Genomic DNA, 19611 nt, shown 5'->3' with positions numbered 1-19611 from the left:
CTTCTTGAAAAAATGATGTTAAATTTCTCCTAATAATTATAATACCAATGCTACCAAACGTAGATGAAAAAATATTACAAACGAACTTTGACAGATAATGTTTTATAACTCACCTCCAATAACAAGGATAAGTTCTGCTCTGCATCTGTTGTACTCCCATGTAAGAATATTGGTTGTCAACTTGACCTCAGTTAAATTTACACTTTGCAGGAAATCTGGTGTGACGATCTCCTTTTGAATCATCTGATTCAGCTCTCCTGACCACATCTGTGACCAAAGCCTATCCAATGCTCTGACGCGCTTGCATATAACGGGCAGGATGAGGCAGCCTTCCTTCGATTCTCTGGTTTCTATGTCACCCTCTGCCTCTATTTGTGCTCTAGTAGTCTTCAAATTTTCAATTTGCCTCAATTTTTGATCCACCTGTTTTTCTCCAGAATGGACATATATATTTACACGGCCGTGCTCGTAACATGATTCTCCTGTCACAATTATAAACACAATTTTGTATTCACGAACATGAGGTGAGCAGTGATTTTTATCCTGTTTCATGCAATCAGTTACTTCAAATCAAATGTGTATTATTCAAGCCTATGTGATTGAAGAATAATTAGTATTTAAACTTAAATACTTATTGTAAATTTAACTGACCTGTAGGGTTATGTGATGAGTTTCCACTATTTGTAGAATGTTTTGGAGAACTACCTGGATTGATATCACGATCTGTAATTATATAAAGAGAAACATGTTTTGTCATGCATTATTCCTTATAAAGAAATCAAATTAAATAACTAGTTTGAGTATGCATCCTGGTGATGGTGTTATATTTAAAGCTTATTCTGAACATACTCCAAAGCCGTAATCTGCATCATCCTTGTATTAGCCCTCCATGATTAAAGAAGTTATATTTTTGAAACCTGTGATATTTTTTACTAGGTGTTAAAACATATCAAAGCTGCACAGAATAAACTCTGATCGTAAAGGCTACGTGGAGACAGCAGGATACATATCTTATTGATTTTAAAACGTTCTGTAAAAAAGATTCCAAAAAGATTGTTCATTCAAATTTAACAGACAGAATCCTTAAATTTACTCAGTAGTTTGCAGGAAATCTGAGAATATTAGCGTAATAAAATAAAAAGTGCATTGTGCTCTTGCAACTGCTACATATCTCACACACTACTTTTCATGCCAGTGCACTTTCCCATATAAATATGTATACATATATACATACCGACAACTACTAAAGTGATACAAATAAGTTTGATATAATGTCCTACCTTGTTCAATTCTTTTGTCTTCATCTAACTGCTGGGAAAGTCCAGTGACTGGATTAGATGGTGTTTCATTTTTTTCATCATCTAAACGCAATATATCCCAAAAGAGTCATTACGACATGAGTGATTGAACAGTTTGGTCTGGGCTTATTTAATGAACATGCAGGGATAGGGTGACTTGTGCACAGGCCTTTTATGATTTTTTTCTAGCAAGTGTATTCAAATACATGGATAAGTTTATTGTTTGAACAAGTTCACACCATGAGCGTTGGAGCTTGATTATCTACTGTTTTTGAATATTTAAATATGGAATGAATTGAAACATGTTCCTACCTTTGCACAAGGAAAGGATGCTGTTACAGCACTTCACAAAATTTTCCCTGCAATGAAAAATGCGCCCAGAAGTGATTGACTTGTTCAAGGCATCTTTCATCATGCTAGCCCATTTGAGAGATACATCATACTTATCCAGTGTCCGGTACAGGAGCTTTTTCCATTCTTCTTTATCTTTATTCATCTCTATGTCTCCATTAAAATTAATGCCAGTATCAACAACAGCATTGCTTGCTAGTACATCGAAACCATCCTCTTCTTCAATAAATTGAGCAAATCCAGAATTTCCATTCACAAGTACTGGTGTTGCAGTTGCTATGCAATGTAAAGCTGTAAGACTGAATGGCTTGTTTACATCTGGATCGACGATGAGGTTACACTGCTTGGTAAGAGTTATCAGCTTTTTTAGAGATGTACATTCACGAGTTACGACCTGTAAGTGTCTGTCTTTACTTGTGCCTTTATTTGCATTTGTATCTAAACAACCAACAGTCAGAATAGTGTTCTTATGGTTGTTGTGGTTTGTTTCTGCTACATCAACCATTGCAGACTTTATCAACTCAAAATGTGAGGTATCTGTAGAATTGTTTGCTACTGTAAGCACGTTAACTTCTGATTCCATTTTAACATGACTTATGTTTTGCTGGAGAACCTCATCATCTGGTCCGGGAATATACACCTGAAATATGGGCGTAGACCCATCTTCTCTAGGATCCAATGCCATAAACTTAAGGTCGAGATCATCGTGTACATGTTTGCCCAGTGATAACACTAACGATGCTTTCTGTGCATATTCCAAAATGTCCTTATCCAGTTTGTCTTTATTTGCAGTATCACTCATATTAGTAGGTGTATTATGACAGAAGAGTGCTAGATGAGCTTTTGGCATAACCTTCTGAATACCACAAGCAGCATCAGCAGTGGACTCTTCTTCAGGGCAAAAATGGCCAATCACCAATGATATGTCATTTTTAATTCCCTCAAGCTGAGGGAAACCATCTCTCCAACTGTTTAACCACCCCTCATCTGGAGTATATGACTCTTTATTGCGATGACGAAACAACAACAATTCAATGTTGTGTTTATCAGCATCCCTTTTGTCTTCATCAGTTGCCTCCACTGCCATTGAATACACACGTTTTCCATCCCTTGCCAATAATATTGCTAGTTGTCTATTGATGAAAGAGATTGAGTAGTCTAATGCTTTAGGCAACCATCTGTTGCATACCATCAACACAGCAGGGTCCTGTTGGTAAACATAATTAAAAAGTTGGACTAAGCATGTATTGCATGTATTGCATGGATAGTGTAAAATGAACCCTTGGTGCCATGTATCTGTTGTCAAGACCATTCATAATAAATACAATTTCTTTTATTTGACATCACATTCCCAAAATGCATTGTTGATTTGTTGTACACCATTATGAAAATTGGTAATAGAAATTCAATGTATCAGTAACTTAACGAACAATAATTTTCCTGAATCATGTATCACACATGTAGGTCAATGTTTTCACACTGAAAGCAGACACACGTAAACAACTTATGTTATGTAGTAATATGTGAGACACAACAGTTCAATTTTCAGCGCAATGTCCAGAGAACTTGACATCACAAAATTAACAAGTTCCAAGTAAAACGCAGAACAGAACGATTATCTCAGATTTGACAGAACAAAGTGAGCAGAAATAAGCATTCACTGTATAAAATCACAATGAAACATATTTATCTATTTCTCAGGCAAAACACAAATACAAAACTGATTTGAATGATACTTGTGAACACTCGTATTGTATCCGGCCATTATACAACAAACCCATGCCATCTGCTTCGCTACATTATCAAAAGAGAAAACTATTTGAATAGCCAGACCTTTTATAATTAATAGGCATGACTCGCATAGAGAGCAGCAAACAGACAGAATTTGGCAAATATTAATGCAATGGGTTCACCACATTCGCCTAACTTTAATTACAACTTTTGGTTAATACATGGAACGTTGTACAGAGAGTTAGGAGCTATACGTTGGAACGCCTAGAAAGAAACAGTCTGAATTTGCTGGAATAAGTATTTTTTTATAATTTGCCATTTTTTTTCAAAATACCAACAATATTATATTGCTTTATGAAATAAAAACATATACAATATTAATACATCAGAGATAATACTACCCTCCAAAAAAGTTTCACAAAACTTTGTTGTGAGGATGTACAAATTCAAAAATGTCATGTCTCCAGGCTCCCTGACAAAAACAATGCAATTTAAAATAAGAAGCAATATATGTTACTCATCGTGCTGTTTGTACAGGTTATACTACTGTACTTACGTCTTTAGACAATTTTGTCTTCTTTGCTTCAGGTTCACCCTCACTGCAGCTGGTTGGGATACTTGCCATGAGTCTAAATATATTGACCTGTTATATATGAGAATGTCAAGCTTGATGGTTGCAGTATTTTATCACTGGAAGAGAATTTAGGAAGATAAGTAAAAAAACATTGCTTTAATACTCGGTTCATTTTATTTTCAAGTAATTTGTTTTTACTGTGTATATTATAATAATAATTAACAGTGATAACGTATGTACGCATTGATTGTGTGATCTGTCTTAAAGCGAATCTAAATGCGGCCTTAATTTATAGTTGTGTATATTCTAAACTGTATTAGAAATAATATTGCAGTGGTTTAATTTTGTTATAATTATAACTGTACATGTAGCTTAGATAGGCATTTGAAGTGCTTGCAATTAAACACCATGGAGGCCATTCATGGAGGGGAATAAATAACGAACGAACATATTTAACATTCGGGTACTTTTCAAAGCTATGACATTTTAGTATCTGGTCGCATTTGTATACGCCATTGTACATAGCCATTCATGCTGCCAAGCATTGTGTACTACTAGTATATACTCAACTTTTATATGCACAACGGCTTTTTAAAACTTGGGTTAGAGCCTTTAGGCGTTTGAACCACAGTATGCTGAAAGTGGAAGCCCAATTGCGTTAAAGTACTGTTAGTACTTTCCCGATCGTAAGCCCCTCCCGAGTATAAAGCCCATTCCTATATTTTCACTAGGTATATTCATCGAGTTGAGAGCATTCACGATTATAAATATTATATAAAAGGAGTGTTTTTACTGGGTGTCGACGATATTCTTTAAAATATGCGTGTAAAAGGTGCGTTTCATTTCATAATAATTGTGATTGGCATGGTAGTTTGGTTCGTGCTTTTAGTTTTTATGAGAAAACTCGCATTAATTTCAGAGTGCATGGCAAACGTACACAATGTGGTTCGCATCCTTTCTATTCTGTCATTTACTCAGGATGAACCCCGATGTTGCAATACTGGAGTATTCCATATTTCTTTGAGTAGTAGCTTTCGAAAAGCCAAAAATGTGATCGTTAAGTCGTGTACCTGGTTATTGGGCATGGTTTACTTTGAGACTATCATGAAAGGCCCAGGGTTTGAACGATGTGACATGATGTTGGCGACCGTGAAAGGTGTTTAAATTTTTCCTCCACACTCAGTTTACCCACGGTTACTATTAACCGTCGTTTATATTTCGAAAATTGCGAATTGCCAGTTTTTAGGGAAAAAATCATCGTTTTTTCGTTGCAATCAGTGCTACAGATCGCATTTTAACATTGCGGTAATTCACTTCCGCATTGCGTTAAAAAATCGTCAATAATCGAAAAATTTCATCATTACGACATTTTGATTGGTTAATGAAAGACAGACGCAGTCTTGGAGAGTCTTGGGACAGAGTCTTGAGTCAGCCTTGCGATAGTCTTGGGGACTTTACTCCAGGGCGCTGTGTCTTATAGAGTACTTGACTGACCGACTAAAGACTAGCTATTGAACCGTATTTTGTTGTGTGCGTCTATTTGACTTTAAGGTTTAAGTGACTTTCCCGATCCCGTACCTCAAGGGGACGCGATAGAGAGACGAGACAAAATTCCCCCTGGCACGTGTGGAGAACCCCAGAGGAGAAGAATTTCCCCCCTGATAGTGTCGTGGAAATCAATGACGCATTTTTTTTCAAAAATAAGTATTATTTTCCCGAGCCCGGCGTGGTGAACGAATAATTTTTTTGGATAATTTTGGATAATTTGTCAGCAGGATAATTACAGTGTTTAACCCCAAAACAAAATCATCTTTTCAGAGTTGTTCCTCGAGTATAAGCTCATCCCTTACTTTTCCCTTACGTGTTCATGCCTCCGGGCTTATGATCAGGGAAGTACGGCATACTGTGAAGATTCAGATCAGTCCAGTGTGAGTGATGAGAGTATATCGTTGACGATGCCCATTGTTCGGATGATAGTTTTATTTCAAATTACACGGAAGTCTGTGAACAATCTGCTTGGTGTTCTTGTGACAATTATCCCATGATTTGCCAGTGCAGCCCCCTGAATACATGGACGAAAATGTTTCTACCACCACCCTACGAACTCAAGATTGCATACTCCATACTTGAATAATTTGCACGCTGCACAGTGCAGTACTGGAAACAGCATTTATTAGACAGTTAGACAAAAAACAAAACAAAATGCCTGTCTTGATCAATCGCACATCCATAATGTTTGTATGTTGATATGCTTGTAAATAACATTAACGTAAAAGTCGAAATAACCTAGACTAGAAGTCAATTCACCAGTCCAGCCAACTATGACTCCCTAAGTTGCTTATATTTAATCAGATACTATTTCGTCATCATGCTTTGTTATCTTACCTGTTTATACCTCATGAGGGCGTTTTTTATGGCAAGATGGCACAAACGGAAGTCCTTCGCAGATTTATGGTTTGTCATATTTAAATCATCATAACTCTGAAGATAATAATTTTTTTTAATTTTTTTTTTCAAATTTATAATCAATATACATAACTTGATAAATAGAAACACCAAAATAGGCTCTATTTAGTTCCCTTTTAAATACTGGCGTAAATACAACTGGAATCAGATTCGACCAAGTCTATGTGGGAACTGTGTAGTAGCTCTTACAGCATACTAATTGATTAAAATTCATGCAAATTGCTTAGACTCCTCACCCATCTACGTGTTCGTTCTTGCGCACTGGATGATATAACAAGACTTCATTATACCCCCCCCCCCTGTTGCCGTGGATTTATTTCATGAAACCCTTGCTTTCCATTTGAAGAACCTAATTTTAACATATTTAAGACGAAAATGAAACAATTTCAAATGTACAGTTTGAGTTAACATCTTAAAAGTGCACCTTTATTATTGATATGAATTGTTTTCCCATCCCATCATGCACTGCTTATATCCATACCGGTATGAGACATGTCTCGCAGTTACATTTTATTATCCACAAAATACGTTATCATTTTTTAGTCCCCGTTCGGAGACTTATAATTCGGTCTTCGTCCGCCCATGCGTCCGTGCGTCTGTGTGTCCGTCCAGAGTCGTATCTCAGAATCCCTTGGACCGATTCCGTTCATTCTTTGCATGTGCCTAGTACCTTATGTGGGATATATGCACATGCAGTGGTTTAGCGATTTGATTCAAAAAGGCCGACTGGCAGCCATCTTGTTTTTTTGAAAATGTTGTATTTTGGACATGCTTTGTCAGTTGTCATTCAAACTTGGTACATAGATTATACATGTTAGGATACATGTCCATGACGATTTATTTCACAATTGGATCAAAGATGGTCGACTGGCAGGCATCTTGTTTTTGACTCCCGTGTGCGAAGCACAAAAAGGGAGTCTTTGCAGTCAGTGTGTCTGTCTGTGTGTGTGTGTGTGTGTGTGTGTGTGTGTGTGTGTGTGTGTGTGTGTGTGTGTCTGTCTGTGTCTGTCTGTGTGTCTGTGTCTGTGTCTGTGTCTGTTCCATCGATATCTCAAGAACCAATGTTCGGATTTCAATGAAACTTGATATATAGCTTGTCTGGGGCAATGCGCAGATTTGATTAGTTTTTGGTTGACATCCATGCATATTAATGAGCTCATCTGCATAATAATGTGTGAATTTTAAGCTATTTCAGTTATATCTCAAGAAGCATTAAAACGATTTTTATATAACTTGGTAAGAATGTTACTAATGATTGATTAAATTTTAATTAAAATTTAGCATTTTTGATGTATTTTTTTATAAATTTTTTTCTGCCCAATTGCATGAATACAACTAATAGGAATCAGTGAGTGGACTAATTTGCATGTTGCGCATGCGTATTCTATTTTTTATGACCAGCAATTTATGATGGTGTCAGCCATTTTGGTATTTCCAGTGTGTTGTACAAAAACGAAGCAAATGCCCGGGAGATGACATGTATCAGTTTACATTATGATAAGGTCAAAGAAATTACATGTATGATTTGTTATTATCGTATAAGTAAATAAAATAAATAGGTAATTGAACAAATATATAACCTCAATGACTGTGAAACGAATTACTGTGCAAGCTAGTTTACATTCACGTGTGGTGTACAATTACATTCAAGCCACGGAACATTGAACCCTGTGTGAGCCCAGTCAAGAAAATAACGAATGTGAAATTCATCATTGCTAAAACCATGGCAGTGTTGAAGATATGAAAATGGTTGGTAGGTTCGATTTCATGGTAAAATGTTGTGTAAATTCGTTGTACTTGTGAATCCTGATTTATCACCGTATTATTGAACGTGAGAACAAATATGGTGACCTCCAGCATCAATGTAGTTGTATCAAGTCACTGCCGTAAGAAGATATTTCCTTTGTACCACTTACCAACATTGTATTGTACTTTTTTCCTTTATTTTCCTTTACACATTTGGAAACTTGCATGGTGCACTTTCACCCCCACCCTCCCCAAATTATGAAGCTATCAAGTCGATTAGTAGGTATGGGATGTTAATGTGTGTTGATGACTACTGCATTGTGTAAGGGCTTCTCGTACGTAAAATGGGGCACATTCCCAGTAAAAATATCTATTTACACAGAGCTGACAAAATTCGCCTACATGTGTAAATATATGTTGGGATTTGGAGAAAAAAAAAACTCGTAAAACATACCGAATTTACCGTGACAGCTGTGATCAATTTTGATGCCGATTGTTGGTGTGCTGATCAGCATGTCGGATTATTTCTGAGAACGTTCTTCGTGTGGGAAATCACAAAGTCATTAGCACTAAGTAGGCTGGTTTACCTTATTTTTGTGTCAGAGTACCCTGAACAAATGAAATGAATTGACATACGATGATTACCAAAACAATTTGACAATCGGTGTCTCATTTGTTTACCGCCCCTACAACACAGTGATTTGTAACGATCGACGGTGATTTGTTATGAGGGGTATTTTTTCCCGGCCCTTTTCGTCGGAAATTACGAATTCATTGGCTCTAATATATCCTAGTTTACTTTAGTTGTTTCATCCGAGTATTCTGTACATTGATTTTACCTAGCAAAGGAAACAATCGGTGTCTGGCTTTGTTATATTTACACTATTGCAACACCTTATGTGGGCCCCCAGCTTGGGCCTCGTGTTTCACTATTTTTTTCATTGAATATTTCACGGCACGATATCACTCAAATGGAGTTACTGTTCCTATTAAGTTAAGCCATGGAGCAAAAAAGAAAATATGGTTAAGCTGAATACCATGCTTCATGTGGAATGTATAGACCGTGATGTCGGCATTAACTACTGGATGCACAGTGGAAACTACTGGGGCAACGCCACGCTGACCGGGGTCTCCATTCTCCTTCCCAGAGTTCCTTGCGGTTAGATCACCGATATATTCGTAATAGAACTCTGCCTGGGAGATTGCGGCGTCTCCTGCCTGGTAAAAAAAAACATGCGGGACGGGGTGCAGGGTTTTAAGCCGTCGTAGATGTTTTCGAAACGAAAATTAGTGAATAGGTTTTGTTTCGAGCCTCTTAAAATGTCCTGTGTGTATTTTTGGTTGGTACTCCTCGCGTGCAACATGCCCCAGATAGTGTCAATTTATACGCAGTAACAAATGAGACGCGTTGGGGATTACTTTGAATTTTATGTACCAAGAAGTACGTCTGCCGTAAATTATTATTTGTTATGGTACTGAGCTGTATGATGGTTGTAATTTTACCATGTCAATTTTCGGGATATACGAACCAATCAAAGGGACTCTAAAGATTGTGATGCCTTTCTTATTAATATACGTAAGTGAAAATAAATAAATATAATATTTATTGACACACATATTGATATTAAGATAGTGGTTTGAATTTTAGATATTTAGATTGTGATTGTTTGTCAGAAATTTTTATGCATATTTTTAAGTAGGCTTATTGTAGGTATATGATGTCTATGTGTAATAATAATCTTTATTGTAATCGTATCCTTATTAGGATCTTGACAAAAGTGTACAATAAAGTATAGAAAAAAAAAAGAAGTAAAAATAAAAAAATAACATTAAACACATTAAATAAAATTAAAATACATGTAACTATTTAGATTTTGAGGCAGATGACATACTGTTTTTTTTAATATTTTCTTCTCTCAGATTGAAACAGTTGTAAATATATTTCGACAGTTCTATTATAATTGACTCATTATCACTAGTCATTATGGCTATCATTTTTTCTTCATTTGATGTAATATTATTAAGATGTTTTGTCATGGTAATTAGGGGTTCTCTCACATTTGTGTAGAGTTTACATTTGAGCAGGAAGTGTTCTTCATCCTCTATTTCATTTTCATCACAGACTGGACATTTTCTGTCACTTATTTCTACATTACTGTATCTTCCCATTTCAATCTGCAAAACATGAGCACTTAGTCTAAATTTTGATAATGAAGATCGATGATGCGGGTTTTTTATTATATCTAAGTATTTTTCAAATGTAAAGTCCTTTTTTAGCTGCCTATAGGTACGAAGTTTATTTTTGTGGTTGATGCCTTTATTATCGTTGTTTAGAGTGTTCCTGGCATGTACTTTAAATTTGGTTATTAGTTTGTCAGTTATTTGTTCAATAAAGTTATCTTCTATGTTTTTATCACTCCATGCACTTTCCATGCTTGTATACTCTAGGCAATTTTTTATGCTGGATACCCAGTTTTGAGTGCCAGAATTGTCTAGAGCGATGCCAAGCTTGTACGCATCATATATTAGTGTATTATCAGGCATTTTTTTAATTCTAAGCCAATATTTTAACATTTGTTTGATGCCAGTGATAATTAATTGGTATCTCCCTAATTCAATTAAGCATGCAATGTTTGTTGCTCTACTATTGACCTTGAGTAGGAATTTGCAATATTTAATGTGCATTTTTTCCATGGGTGACATGAGATTCATAAAGTATTTTTTATTATTCACAATGTCACCCGCCCAAATTTCACAACAGTATAAAAGAATTGGTTTGATCATTGAGTCAAACATTTTTAAGTATATTTTAATTGGGATTAATGTTTCTGAATATAGTAGCTGTTTAATTTTGAAACATGCCTTCAGTGCCCTATTTTTCAGATCCTGTTGTGCTACATCAAATTTCCCTGTTAAATTTAGTTTCATTCCAAGATATTTATATGCTGAGACTCTCTCTAATTCAGAGCCATTGATTTGGAATTTGAAATTATTTAGAAGCTTGCCTGATTTATTGAAGATCATTGATTTAGATTTAGAAATGTTTATATGTAGCATCCATTGTTTGCAGTAATCCTGTAGATTGTTAATAGCGTTTTGTAAACCACTACTTGTTTCTGACAAAAGAACCAAGTCATCAGCATAAAGTAAGCAAGAGAGCCTATTGTTTAGTAGCATTGGTGGGTCATTTTTGCCAGATTCAATGTGTGATTTAATATCGTTCACGAATATATTAAAAAGGAGAGGGCTAAGGCCATCCCCTTGTCTGATGCCTCTTTGAACAGGGAAACATTTAGTCATGCCATTTTTGGTTTTGACTGTACTTGTTGAGTTTTGATAGATGTTTTTAATTACTTGATAGAAATTGCCAGAAATGCCAATTTGTCTTAGTTTGTATAATAGGCCATGGTGCCAAACTGAATCAAAGGCCTTTTGGAAGTCTATGAAACAGGCAAATATATATTTTTTATTTTGAAGATATTTAGTTAGCAGCTGTTTAAGAACAAAAATGTGGTCTCTTGTGCCAAATTTTGGCATGAATCCAATTTGTTCTTTAATTATATAGTTCTTTTCTTGTAGATAAACTGTAAGCCTTTGTTTCATGATGGATGTAAACAGTTTGCTCAGAGTACTGTAAAGGGGGTAATTATTCACTGGGTTTTAATTTAGCTTATTTCGCTGACTGGAAAAATGCGCTAAATTAAAACACAGTGAATATGTACAATTTAGCATAGAACACATTATCTAAATGACGAAACCGTGAATTTAAAACCCACTGAATATGCCCGACATGGTAAATCAGTGAAATTTAAACCCAGTGAAAATTAGTCATTTTACAGTATTGAGCAGAGTTATACCCCTATAGTTGTCTGGGTTGGCTTTGTCACCTTTTTTGTGTATAGGTGTGATAATACCTATGTTCCAGTTGGTAGGAAAATTGCCACTTGCTAAGATTAAATTGAATAGTTTTTGCAGGGGTTTAATTAATGCATTGCGCCCTGTTTTAATCATTTCATTTTTAATCCTGTCTGTACCTGTAGCTTTACCATTTTTTAAGTTGTTAATTGCCCTTTGGATTTCTAGTTCAGAGATAAATCCATCCAGGCTGTCTACAGAGGATGATGTGTAGTCTGGAAGGCAACTAGTTTCTTCAATGTATCTGTTGTCAGATTTAGATTCATTTAGATTTTTGAAATGTTCATACCATTTTTGGTCCTCAATATTTTCAGAGTTATTTATTTCCTGTTGCTTGCCTTTCAAGTCATTTATCATTTCCCAGTATTTATCAGGGTGGGATTTTCCAAGATTGTCTAATTTATTTAGGATTTCATTTTTATATTTTCTCTTTCTTTTGTTCAGCATTCGTTTGTATTCACGTTTAAGATTATAGCATTTGAATCTCAAATGTTTATTGTTTGGGTCTTTACTGAATTTAGATGAAAGATTCTGTATTTCCTTCTTTAAATTTAGGAGGTCATTATTAAACCACTTTGATTTAGTAATTTTATGTTTTGTAGATGAAATATTTTTAATTTTACGTTTTTTTAAACTTATATCAGCTGCCTCAAAAAGTATGTTTGACAATAAAGTACTTGCTGTATTAACAGAATCTCTGTCATTGTTAAAATTAGTATTATTAAAATTATAAATAAGTTTACATATATCTTTTGTCTGTAAAGCATTACTAAATTGCAGTTTGGAATGTTCATTCCAAAGGTAAGTGAAGTTTGTTTTTGGTGCAGTACACGTTTCTTTAGATTTGCTATAATTTAATATTGCGTTTGTTTTTAGGTGTGAAGAGATTTGGCAGTGGTCTGAAAGGTATAAATTAAGAGGATGAATGTGAAAAAGATTGACTTGATCAAAAAGGCTATGACTAACAATTGTGTAGTCTACAGTGCTACTGCCACCTCTTTGGTGACATGTAAATTTCCCTGTCATGTCTCCTGGGCATCTACCATTGAGGATTACTAAATCAGAACTCATACACAGGTCTAATAAAAGTTCACCATAATGATTTTTAAAACAGAGATCCTGTGATGTTCTTTTTTTTTAGGCTACTAATAGTGTCAGAGGATTGATGGTCTGGGTTATTGTAAATAACAGTGTCCTCTTCATTTTTTGTCCGTGCATTAAAATCGCCAGTCAAGATAATTGCACCCTTTGTCGCATATTTAGCTATATCTTTTTCTAAAAGCTGGAACAAGTTAGATTCTTTCCAGTTAAAGATACTGGAAGACTGGGGACTGAGGTATAACGTACATAAAAATATATCTTCATTTAAATGGAAAAAAGATTTGTCAAGTTTGATCCAGATGAAGTCTTCTGAACTACTGTATGTAGATGACTACTGGTGGCTCCTTATTTAATAGATTATTCATAATTTGTTTATCATTTTCAAATATTCTCGAATATTACATCATGATCGCTATTCCTTCAGCACACGGGAGTTCTTTCTTAACTTTCTTTGATTTTTTTATGCGGTATCTTGGACGTGCTCTGTCAGTTCTCATTAAAATTTGGCACATACATGTACTTTATACATGTTAGGATGCATGTCCACAGTCCATGACAATTTGTTTCAAAATCTGGTCAAGGATGGCCGATTGACAGCCATCTGACTTTTTGGCCTTACTACTATATTTCCACATTTTATGTACGATTTTCATTTGTATTTGGCACATACATCCTACATATCAGTGTGTTTCATAATCAAATCAAAGATGGCCGAATGACGGCTGTTTTTATTTTTCGCCATAAAACTACTACACGGAACAGGTGTTTTGATGTAAATAAACAATCTGTTGTATACGCCACTTTGAACTCAAGTTTCAAGGACACGCTCGCGACAACTCCTCTGCTTTAATATGATGAGCACAAAGCGAACTTTCAAAAAATTAACGGGGACTGTGTCATTTTCAATGACTTGTCTGAATATTACGTATCTGGTCGTTTCAATGCCTTATGTTAAGGGCAAATTATTGAAATTGACACCACATAGTTTATCAATATGCAACTGCACACCTGCATGCAAAAACATTACTAAATCTAGAAGTGGAATACTGTGGAATCAAACACTGCTTACTTCTTATATATAGCTACACCTGTTAAAAGGAGGAGGTAATTAGTATCCTTATTACCTGCTAGAACATTCACGTCTCTATAGTAGCCAAGTAAACGCCAGTAACAGCCTACTTCCACGCCTGTTCGATGTGTACAGGTCCTCCTGGCGGATTGGCTGTCAATCGTGGTCCTAATACCCTCGGGTCTAAGACGCACTGTGACCCTGGTACACTCGCGGTGTTAATACTTTAAAATTATAGATATATGCCTTATTAAATGCGTGTAATTGTCCTGAATTCACAAATGCGTAGAAATAGAGAATGGTAGTTTGACACCACCTAAAGAATAAAGAATAAAACGCAGTGGTGGGTTTAAAGGTCACTACTCGGCAGTTGGTACGATTTAATTATTAACAAATCCAGAGTGATAAAATTGGATGATGTGGCACAGTGAGGTCAAATGTCACCTGGACGGGATGCTAGAGTTACGTTTGTACTTGTCCAATTCACAATACTGGCAAATATATTGATTGATATATTTATAATCAGACATACCGATCACACAGCAACCAAGACAAACATTGCAAAGATACTCCAATTCATATCAGCATTTTGATTAAAGTCCATTTTCCCAGTGTTTGCACATGTTATATATCTGAAGTTTTCTATGTGACAGATTATTTCAACTTCAACTTCAACTTGATAGACTTTTTTCGCACAATATCACGAGTTTTCTTTATCACATATGACAAAGTGCGTTTATAAAATGGCTCTATAATATCAACAGTTAAGTCCTAAAACAATATATTAATGGATACCGTTAAAGTCCTAATATAAACCGCATACGTAATAGTAACCGCACCCCCAATTCCGGCTTCGGGGTTAAAGAGTTCTTAACAAAAATTGAAAACTAGAAAAGTACCTATTACTAACCGCACCCCCAATTCAACAAGACCGTGACTGACTTCATTGTTTCAACCAGCTGTTCCAAAACGGCATTGTTCCTAATCCTATTCATTTGTTTCAACAACATGCCTAAAAATATTCACACCTATTTATTGTTCAGCGGTGATAAGATGTCAGACAGGCACTGAAACTGCTTTTGTTCTGGCGGCGACCTCTGTCAATACTCTTTCTGAATACGTCTGTGTTTCGTAAGTTTTAGACAATGAGCTTTTATCACCGTAAACTGAGCATTGAAGAATAATTTATCTTTCGAAAACAAATAATTTCTTGATTTAAAAAAAAAATCATGCCGTTTTCCCATGGAAATCAAAGGCAAAAGATCGCACTACATTATCGGTAAATCTCTTCCGTGTTGCGTTCACCATGAGGTCGCTGAACTGTCATTAACATATTTAAATGAGCGATGTAATTTAGACACGTGGGCACCATCCAGCATTTTGATTGGTTAATTAGCGACTTGACCTATCCGGTCAATAATACGTCACGTGAGCATTCAAAAGCATGGCGGATATCGTATCGGCTGTTTACATGTGACTGAAATCATTCGCTTACAGGGAAACTAAGTTGAATTTTACTTGCATTTTATAACAATTCAATGAATTTATTTTTCGTGCGTTATTGTAATCACTACTAAATAATAATCACCAATATCAACACTTCGAAAACAAGTAAGTTGCATGGCCGGATCGAGCTACATGTGATCATTTGCTACTAAGCAGTGCATTCGTGTTTTTATTTGAAACTTCTGTTAGAATATACTTTTTGTTACCAAGAAAATTAAAAAAATAAATGCATATTACATTAAAAATACTGAGTATTTTTTGTATCATGTGGAATTTTTTTTTGATTGACTGTAATTTTTCAACATTTCGTAACACCTATTTTAGAACCAAAATAAGGCCTTTCACTCTTCCCCGACGCCTATTCAAGAGATTGTATGGTGTATTGTTTGTTTTGTGCATGTGTTGTGGACAAAAAATGACCACGCCCATTTAGTGATTGCAATATGTATGTAATAGAAACCGCACCCCGAACTTGAGCTTTTGATCCCAATTTTTAAATTGATACATTGTAATATAAACCGCGGTTTATAATAGGACTTTAACGGTACTGTGAATTAATAGTATCTCAAAAATTGGAAGATATTTTTTAATTTGTCGTTTTAGGTCATTATAGTTGAAATAAAGAGCCTCTCACATGTCACTGTGCGGTAACAAAGCTCGGACATAGATTTTCGATAGATAGTAAACTCGCGTATATTCCACAATTATTACATTCACCTGCATCACATCACATATGAATAAATAAAAGTAAACTTTCCCATTTAGTTTCCAATAGTTTATTTCGTTTTACAGCAAATGTATTTGCAATAAGATGTGTGACTGCCAGGATTTCAAATGTTGTTAAACTTCACCAATTGTGTTTTTATTTTAAGCTCAATATACTAAACTTAGCTATGGTGTCAAACTAGGATATGAAACTAATTATGTATGTAGATGAGTAAACTGCTACATTTATGCAAATAATTCTGTGAATTTGACACACACAGGTTAATATGTGAACATCCTGGATTTGACAAGGAGTAGATTTGTGACAGATCAAATAGATTTGATCTCCATACAGATTGAATTTGTTTCACAAAACAAAAGGGCTTAAATACATTTGATTTTATCTCTCACTTTCACTGAAATTACTCGGTTTGTTTCACTTTTCCCAAAATAACTGCCCTATTAGATCAACTAGTTGTGTATGTATGATCGAAAGGCACGCATAAATTAGTTGTTTATCGAGAGCCAACTGCGAAGAAAAGTTTAACTGCACTTTACGAATACGAATTGCTGACCACCGCGAAAATTGACAACGACATCTTGCAACACTTTTCCCCGTCATACAACATATACCATCTATTCACATCAAAATGGGTTCATTATCATTAAAGCTTGTAAACAAAAATCTCTTTAATAAATATTGATAGTTTCATCAATAGATTATAATTTTTAGAACTCTGTTTAAGCAATAGAGGCCGATTGCTCTAGCAGCCAAGGTTACCAAAATACCAGTCATGTATTGCGTCACTCTTAGAATAGCGAGGCAATATTGTGCCACTATAAAATATCCAAAAGTTATGCGAAGTGCGATGAATTATTTACAGCCTGGAAAATTTCTCAGTAGGCAGAGAAACTTGTTCTTGCACTCAAAGCCAGAGACAAGTTTGTTGGTCCTACTGGTCATATTGGTGAGGTTAAGGCTTTGTGCAAGACGCCGCTTATGGTGCGACCTGATACTGACCGCATTGTTTGGGGCAAGGTGCGTGGTGGGACTCAGCATGACAAGTATGTGGTCATGGTGGAGCCCAGCAACAAAACGGCATGTGATATAGTGACGAGTCCTGCGTGTTGAGTTGCCACAAGAGGAATTTGCATGTGCCAGTGAGGATCAGTAACACTATCGATAAACCTGTCGTCGTTAAACCTGGTGCGATCATAGCTGAGGCGAGCGCTGTGGTGCAGATAGAGCATCTGGGACGCAGTGCGACCTCCCAGAACACTGGTATGGGAGAAGTTGATGATGTGAGTAGGCACTTTGATGTGAACGGAGTGAACTTTGACATGTCTCAAGCCCAGCTTCATCAACATCAGTTGGCTGAGGTGAAGGACTGTTTCGAACGCAACGCAGATGTTTTTTTCCAAACATGACAATGACTTAGGATCTTGTGATCTGGAGAAGCATAGGATAAGGCTGACGAATGATGAGCTGATAAGAGAGCGACATAGATGTTTACCACCGGCCCATCATAAAGAACTAAGGTGTGGCAGGGGATGATTGACAGTGGTGTTATACGCGAGTCGCACAGTCCCTGATTGTAATGGTGACCAAGAAAGATGGAAGCACATGGCTGTGCATAGACTATCGAAAGTTGAATGAGCACACTATCAGAGATGCGTATGCTCTACCACGCATTGATGAGTCTTTCGATGCTTTGAAGGAGGCGACGTTGTTCAGTACGTTAGACTTGAAGTCTGGGTACTGGCAGGTGGTCATGGACGACAGAGATGTAGAGAAGACGGCATTCAGCACACCGGTTAGTCACTTTTAGTGTCTCAGGCTTCCCATTGGACTGGCAACCAGCGCCAGTGAGTTTCAGCGGATTATTGAGAAGTGTTTGGAAGGACTGAACTACAAGATGACATTGTGGTGTACTCGGATACCTTCGAAGAACACTTGCACAGACTTCAACAGGTGTTCCAGCGGCTGGTGAAGGCAGGTTTAGGGAACGAGGTAGAGGGAGTAAGATGAAACTGGTGCCAGAGAGTCAGCGGCCAAGGCATTCGAGACTTTGGTTGAGCGGCTGACGACCCCACCTGTCCTAGCGTATCCTGACTATTATGACGAAATTGGACGCGACCAGACACCAATGGCTTGCTGCATTATCGCAATACCAGTTGCAGTATAGACCTGGTAAACTGAATGGTTATGCAGACGACTTGTCTCGTAGACCAAAACAAGGGTATACTATGGATGATACTGGTCGTGGTGGCTGGCTTGATTGGATCCCGCCTGGTGTAAGGGAATGTGAGACTATGCGGAAGGAGACTGTTGCAGCCATAAGCAGTGCTCAACACACCTCAGCCATGCCTGTGGTGGAACTACTGGGAGTCTCTGCGGAAGCTGTTGATGATCAGCTGGAAGAACCTGAGAAATGGGTGCATGGTCCAGCGCTTCCCACTGTCATCATGGATGAATGGAGGGAGCTACAGCGAAAGGATCCAGTGATTGGTAGACTGTGTTGGTGTGCTGAAAGATCCCACAGACCCTCTCTACAGGAGAGAAGCGGTGAGTTTGCTGAGGTTAAGTTGGCTCTAACAGATGCGGAAGGAAAGGAGTGCTATCAGCTGGTTCTGCCTGAAGCATACCATGGTACAGCCATGGAAGCGCTTGACGATGACATGGGGCACCCTGGCAAGGAGAGAACACTTGACTTGTTGCGGTTGAGGTTTTATTGGCCAAGGATGGAACGTTATGTGGATGCGAAAGTGCAGACCTGCACAATGCGGAAGTTGACCCTTGAAGCATTAGGACAAGTCAACCCCTTCAGCTTGTGTGCATGGAATATCACTTTACCAAGAATGCGGTAGCGGTGCCCACGAAGAATCAGACTGCGAAGACTACAGCAGCGTCTTTAATGGAGCATTTTCTGCTTCACTATGGTTTCCCATCCGACTCCATTCGGACCAAGGCAGGAACTTTGAGTCCAAGGTGATCCAAGAGTTGTGTAAGATGTTAGGGGTGGACAAGTCCCGCACCACCCCTTACCATTCTTAAGGGAATAGGCAGTGTGAGAGATACAACAAAACCCTCATTGACATGTTGGGCACGTTAAGTGAAGATCAAAAAGCTGACTGGAAGAAGTATGTTA

General features: G+C 36.8%; 1 protein-coding gene across 1 annotated transcript; it reads right to left on the bottom strand.

Annotated features, from left to right (window-relative positions):
• Positions 1 to 102: 102 nt before the first annotated feature.
• On the bottom strand, positions 103 to 14320 carry LOC102800835 (uncharacterized). The gene is made up of 6 exons (XM_006814286.3): positions 14307 to 14320; positions 3937 to 4070; positions 1611 to 2856; positions 1281 to 1361; positions 652 to 723; positions 103 to 482 (listed from the first exon to the last, which is right to left on the bottom strand). The coding sequence occupies exons 2-6, from the start codon at positions 4003 to 4005 to the stop codon at positions 103 to 105; spliced, it is 1848 nt and encodes a 615-aa protein (XP_006814349.2). The 5' UTR covers positions 4006 to 4070; positions 14307 to 14320.
• Between the last annotated feature and the right edge of the window lie 5291 nt (positions 14321 to 19611).

This window comes from Saccoglossus kowalevskii, chromosome 18, assembly GCF_978046115.1.
Source record: "Saccoglossus kowalevskii chromosome 18, keSacKowa6.1, whole genome shotgun sequence".
In the NCBI taxonomy this organism is placed as follows: domain Eukaryota; kingdom Metazoa; phylum Hemichordata; class Enteropneusta; family Harrimaniidae; genus Saccoglossus; species Saccoglossus kowalevskii.
Note: the sequence above shows the minus strand (reverse complement) of the source record. Positions and strands in the feature narration are given on the sequence as shown.

Bases quoted from the DNA above. Each gene is read 5' to 3' on its own strand.
- LOC102800835 (XM_006814286.3), bottom strand. From the start codon at position 4,005: ATGGCAAGTATCCCAACCAGCTGCAGTGAGGGTGAACCTGAAGCAAAG. The intron at 1,362-1,610 runs GTAGGAACATGT...TATTGCGTTTAG, and splicing joins CATCCTTTCCTTGTGCAAAG to ATGATGAAAAAAATGAAACA. The intron at 724-1,280 runs GTAGGACATTAT...ATATAATTACAG, and splicing joins AGACAAAAGAATTGAACAAG to ATCGTGATATCAATCCAGGT.